The sequence below is a fragment of the Coenobita brevimanus genome, chromosome 15 (assembly GCF_032717465.1).
Source record: "Coenobita brevimanus isolate Jiangsu-jjx chromosome 15, ASM3271746v2, whole genome shotgun sequence".
NCBI classification, from domain to species: Eukaryota; Metazoa; Arthropoda; class Malacostraca; order Decapoda; family Coenobitidae; genus Coenobita; species Coenobita brevimanus.
Window position 1 is genome coordinate 28,815,987 of NC_136968.1, and position 6,691 is coordinate 28,822,677.

The 6,691-nt window shown below is 48.0% G+C and overlaps 1 protein-coding gene across 1 annotated transcript in view; it reads right to left on the reverse strand.

Moving 5' to 3' along the window:
• The window catches only part of LOC145390713 (band 7 protein AGAP004871-like), a 50,273-nt gene extending 45,533 nt beyond the window's left edge, over positions 1 to 4,740 (reverse strand). Inside the window, exons 1-2 of the mRNA XM_080265506.1 lie at positions 4,494 to 4,740; positions 3,920 to 3,975 (exon numbers count right to left, since the gene is read on the reverse strand). Coding sequence (XP_080121632.1) covers positions 3,920 to 3,975; positions 4,494 to 4,740 — 303 coding nt within the window. The remainder of the gene's footprint in view (positions 1 to 3,919; positions 3,976 to 4,493) is intronic.
• Between the last annotated feature and the right edge of the window lie 1,951 nt (positions 4,741 to 6,691).

Genomic DNA, 6,691 nt, shown 5'->3' on the forward strand with positions numbered 1-6,691 from the left:
CAAAATATTGTGCAATAACCTCTCTGCAGCCCCTATATGATGTGGAGCCTGAAACCGAGGACGAGGATGAGGATGGAGCCGCGGGACGTGCTGCCACGTGGTACGGCCGTGAGATAATCACACATAGCAGCCCTGAGTCCACATCACGTCGTTCTATCAGGTATGGGCCTAGTGTTTTATTTGGAGAGGGCGGAAGTGGGGTGGAGGGAGTGGGGAGTGAAATTGAAAGTGTAGGGGCGGTTATTGAAAGTGAGAGTGGCGGGAATGAGTCATCGCTCTTCCATGGTGGTGCGAGGCAGCGGAGCGTATCACGTGGGGTAGTGAGGGTGCGTGGTGAATCATGTGGTGTGGTGATGGAGCGGGGAGATGAGGAGGAGCCACTCTCCAGCACATCTTATGCTCCCCAGTATTCCCAGACTTCCTCCCCACAGCCCCCTGATGTTCCCCAAAGGCTGTAAGGGTAAGGGAAAGGGGAAGGGTAAAGGCTGAGGGAAGAGGAGTGTGAGTGGGAAAGCCCTCTGCATTCCTCCTCCCCAACCTCCCCCACCAGCATCTCCTCCCCACCCCGACGAAGGCGACAATAGGGATGGTGGGAGCGAGGATTATGTGAGTTGGAATTGGGAAGATGGCAGTGATTTCTCTCCCATCATTCACCTCTTCACTGAGCAGGGGAGCACTGGCTGCACGGCTCCTGGGTTTCACTGTGGTTCCACCAGGCTGGATTTTTTCCACCTGTTCTTCGGTGAGGGTTTTGTGGAGCAGATTGTGGAACAAACCAACCATTTTGCTAGCAGCCAGCGCTGTGAGAGTGAACGACTGAGCACAAGGAGCAGGCATTCGATCATTTACGATTACCCTGTCTCCCTCACAGAGATGTTTTTATTTTTTGCCCTTGTCCTTTTGATGGGTATTTTATGTAAAAACAGACTTCCATCATACTGGACAATGGACCCTCTCATGCAGACACCTACGTTTTGCAAGATCATGAGCCGTAATCGGTTTCAGCAAATTCTTGGCCAGCTCCACTTTTAAGATGCTGATGATCCTGCCAGTGCAAATGACACTGATAAGATGAGGCGAATTAGGTTGGTTTTTGATCACATACCGCAAACATTCCATTCCTCATTTTATCCCGATAGAGACCTTGTCATAGACGAGAGTCTCGTGTTGTGGAGAGGCACTATTTCCTTTCGCCAGTAAATACCCAGCAAAAGGCATCATTTTGGGTTCAAGATCTTTGTTATGTGTGACTGTAGTACTGGTTATGTGCAAGACATAGTCTTGTACACCGGTGCACAGACAGACATAATAGAAGATCGGAGTATTGTACTGTCTGGAGCAGTGATATAGACAATGATTGAAGAGTACCTTCATCGTGGTCATATCCCCTACCTGGATTACTGGTACACTGGCCCTCTTCTCACTCGTTATTTACACCTTCATGACATGGGACTCTGGTACCTTGAAGGTGAGCCGGCGTCACATGGTCAAGGTGAGGCGGAAACTAGAAAAAAATGAGGTGGTCTTCTTCTTAGCTACAGTGTGGAACCACAACAGAGAAGTCTGCCTCTTGTCCATGGTTCATTCCCCATTGATGCACCGTACAGAGTCCGTGGATTACTGCAGCGAGAGAAGGTGCCGCATCTGGAAACCTGAGTGTGTGCTGGATTATAACATCAACATACAGGTGGTGGACCAATCTGACTCCATGATATCCACTGTCGAGTGTGCCAGGACCACAATTAAGTGGTACAAGAAGCTCTTCTTTCACCTGTTCAGTATAACTGCCCTCAATTGCCACCACCTGCACGCCATGACAACAGAGTGCAGGAAACCTTTGAAGGGTTTGTGAGGGAGCTTGACAGTGAGATAATAGCCAAGTTTGCGGTCGAGAGGCCCCAGCAATGCACATGCACTGCCCCTACCGCCGAAACTCCCCTGGGAATTTCCGCCCGCCACTTACATTACACCCGTTTCCACTTTATACTACTATTTACATATTTACGGCCCTTATTTATTACACAAAGCGTCAGAATATCGCATCTATATACACTCACTAAGAATGTTTCGACTTAGAATATATTTATGCACTTAGATAATAATTTTCCACTTACATTACACCCGTTTCCATTTTATACTACTATTTACATATTTATGGGCCTTATTTATTACACTGAGCATCAGAATATCGCATCTATATACACTCGCTAGGAATGTTTCGACTTAGAATATAATTAGGCACTTAGATAATAATTTTCCACTTTATACTATTATTTACATATTTACGGGCCTTATATTTACACTGAGCGTCTGTATGTCCCATTTTTTCCTGAGTATGAGCGTCATATCGCATTCACACCATGTTAGTACTGCATCAAGGTGTGATATTCACTCAAACAAGGGTGAATGCAGAGACCCACGTTACACTCAATGCACTCATAGCGGGTGTCTTTTCTCTGAGTGGTGGGTCTCACACGGGAATTACCACACACATGACACCTGCGTTGGGGCCTACGCCTATTTGGCTGGGGAGGTATAGGAGTGGGAAAATGGCAGGCAGAATTTGTCAGGGGAGTTTGGGCAGTAGGGGTAGTGCATGTGCGTTGTTGGGGCCTCTCGACCGCATACTGGGCTATAATCTCACAGCCAAGCTCCCTCACAAACCCTTCAAAGGTTTCCTGCACTCCTGTTGTCATGGCGTGCAGGTGGTGGCAACTGAGGGCAGTTATATCTAGCAGGTGAAAGAAGAGCTTCTTGTACCACTTCATCGTGGTCCTGGCACACTCGACAGTGGATATCATGGAGTAGACTGGTCCACCAGGTGCATGTTGATGTTATAATCCAGCACACACTCAGGTTTCCAGATGCGGTGCCTCCTCTCGCTGCGGTAATCCACGGACTCTGTATGGTGCATCAGTGGGGGGTGAACCGTGGACAAGAGGCAGACTTCTCTGTTGTGGTTCCACACTGTAGCTAGGATGTTGTTAGCCTTGAAGAAGACCACCTCATTTTTTTCTAGTTTCCGCCCCACCTTGACCATGTTACGCCGGCTCACCTTGACAGTACCAAAGAGTCACGTGTCATGCAGGTATAGATAGCGAGTGAGAAGAGGGCTAATGTACCAGTAATCCAAGTAGGGGGCATGACCACGATGAAGGCCCTCTTCAATCATTGTCTTTACCACTGCTCCAGACAGTACAGTACTCCGATCTTCTATTATGTCTGTCTGTGCACCGGTGTACAAGACTATGTCTTGCACATAACCAGTCCTACAGTCACACATAACAAAGATCTTGAACCCAAAACGATGCCTTTTGCTGGGAATATACTGGCGAAAGTAAATAGTGCCTCTCCACAACACTAGACTCTAGTCTATGACAAGGTCTCTATCAGGATAAAATGAGGAACGGAATGTTTGCCATAGGTGATCCAAAACCAACCTAATTCGCCTCATCTTATCAGTGTCATTTGCACTGGCAGGATCATCAGCATCTTAAAAGTGGAGCTGGCCAAGAATTTGCTGAAACCAATTACGGCTCATGATCTTGGCAAATATAGGTGACTGCATGAGAGGGTCCATTGTCCAGTATGACGGAATTCTGTTTTTACATAAAATACCCATCAAAAGTACCAGGGCAAAAAATAAAAACATCTCTGTGAGGGAGACAGGGTAATCGTAAATGATCAAATGCCTGCTCCTTGTGCCCAGTTGTTCACTCTCATGGCGCTGGCTGCTAGCAAAACGGTTGGTTTATTCCACAATCTGCTCCACAAAACCCTCACCGAAGAACAGGTGGAAAAAATCCAGCCTGGTGGAACCACGGTGAATCCCAGGAGCTGTGCAGCGAGTGCGTCCCTGCTCAGTGAAGGGGTGAATGATGGGAGAGAAATCACTGCCATCTTCCCAATTCCAACTCACATAACCCTCGCCCCCATCATCCCCATTGTCGCCTTCATCGGGGTGGGGAGGAGATGCTGGTGGGGGAGGTTGGGGAGGAGGAGTGCAGAGGGCTTCCCCACTTGCACTCCTCTTCACTCGGGCTTAACCCTTCCCCCCCTTACCCTTACGGCCTTTGGGAACATCAGGGGGCTTTGGGGAGGAAGTCCGGGAATATTGAGGAGCATAAGATGTCCTGGGGAGTGGATCCTCCTCACGTCCCCGCTCCATCACCACACCACATGATTCACCACACAACCTCACTGCCCCATGTGATACGCTTCGCTGCCTCACAACACCATGGAAGAGTAATGACTCACTCCCACCACTCTCACTTTCAATGACTGTCTCAACACTTTCAATTTCACTCCCCACTCCCTCCATGTCACTTCCGCCCTCTCCAAGTAAAACACTAGGCCCATCCCTGACAGAACGACGTGCTGTGCGCTTTCGGGGCAGCGAAGTGTGATTATCTTGTGGCAGTACCACGTGGCAGCACGTCCCATGGCTCCGTCCTCGTCCTAGTCCTCATCCTCGGTTTCAGGCTCCACATCACGTAGGGGCTGCAGAGAGGTTATTGCATGATGTTTTGGTGCAGGCTGGCCCTCTCTAGTGGCACGATATGTGACATAGCGCAGCTTCCTCGGGGACGGGACCTCCTCATCACTGCTGCTACTTTCCCCCTTCTCTAGTAAGACACAATCCTTGTCTGCCACCTCGTCATCGAGGGGCGAATCACTGTCACCTGTGAAGGCATCCAGGGTGGTTTGAATTTGCTCCTCTGAGAGACCTCTGTGCGCCATGCCTGACCTGGGTCCCTGCTAACAGGTGAGTGACCGAGCCGAGGGTGAGCGTGCGTTGTGCGGGGTTGCCGAATGTCCCTGCCTGGTGGGAGGTAGGGGAAGGTCTCGTGACCCTACGTACCCAAAATCAATGGCGATACTTGAAAATTGTGGAAATTATGAACCTTGCAATTGCCCGACGTACCAGTATGTCGATGGGACTAGCTGTGACAAAACGTTGCGACGTACCCATACATCAACGGGACGCCCCGGGTTATGTCAGTGAGAGGTCCAGTTCCTGATGTGACAGAATGTGTTCTTGAACATGGAGAGAGCTAATCCATTCAGTTCAATGACACCCATCATCACTGTCATCACTGCCATACAATTTTATTCAGCTAAATGTTGATCTCTCATAACAAAGATATCAGTGGGATGTATAACGGACTGCTTCGCCATAAGGCGTCTTTCCTTAAACTGAATAAAATTGCCAGATGGTTGCAAGAGCAAAGAATTGCCTTCAATGGGTGGGAAAGGAGGTCCGGATGATGATGATGATGATCATGGTGATGAAGATACATACCTAGGCTGCTTCCCCCAAGGAAAGGGAGGTAGCCGAGACGGGACGACACACTCCCAATTTACTCATCCACTCAAACATATTCATTCGCATCTTAGCCCCAAAGTGGAGAAGGGAAAGATCCTCACTGCACCACACCGCACGAGGGTCAATTGCGCAGTGCAATCAGTGACATCTGCAGCAGGGCCTGACAGCAGAGCTGGTTTACCCCTACCACATCATAATAGACCCATCCCCTTACCTGCACGTGACTTGATCAGCTGATCAGACAAATGTGGGAGATTATCCCCTCAGGGCTGCATCATCATTTATTCATTCACAATTTCTCTCCATTCATTTCTGTCATGCACAGCCACTCTTCCTTGCTCAACAGACATCCCTCTCTCATCCAACACTCTCTTGACACTGTCCATCCATCCTATTTGTGGTCTTCTTCTCAGCTTTACATCTCTCACATCAGACCTAATTATCTTTTTCAACAATCGCTCATTATCCATTCTCTCCATATGCCCAAACCATTGCAACACCCTCTGCTCAACTCGATCAGTCATCTCCTGAACAACTCCAGTTCTCCTTGGCACGTCATTTCTCACTCGATCCATACGCGTCACTCCACACATACCCCTCTGACACCTCATCTCCATTACATTCAAACTTCTCCTCTCTGCTACATCCATATTCCATGTTTCAGCCCCATATAACGTGGTCTGTACCACAACACCCTCATACAGCCTTCTCTTTACATCCATTCTAAGTGAACGACACCTAAGCACTTTTTTCATTCCTCCCAGCACCTTTCCTACTTCATTCATTCTAAACTTCATTTCTGCATCTATTCTTCCATCCACACCAACATGTAACCCTAAATACTTAAAACACTCTACCTCCTTAAGCAGCTCAGCATTCAAAACCATATTCATCCTCCTACCATCTACCAACCTCACACACTTCATCACTTTATTCTTATTCTCATTTACTTTAAATTTCCTCCTTTCACACACCCTTTCAAACTCCTCTATCAACTGTCTTAATCTCTCCTTTGAATCAGCCACCAGTGCAGTATCATCTGCAAACAGTAGCTGCTTCAGATTCCACTCTCTACTATCAACATTCACCAGACTCAGACCTCCACCTAACACTCTTGCATTCACTTCCTTCACAACACCATCCATATAAATATTAAACAACCAAGGCGACATCACAGATCCCTGCCGCAGCCCCATTCTCACGGGAAACCAATCGCTCACAGTACATAAAAGTTTTTCACTTCTTTTAGTAACCTGCCATCAAGTCCAAACAATTCTAAAAGAGTCCACAAAGCCTCCCTATCAATTTAATCATATGCCTTCTCTAAATCCATGAACACCCAAAACACATCCTTGCCTTTGGCTA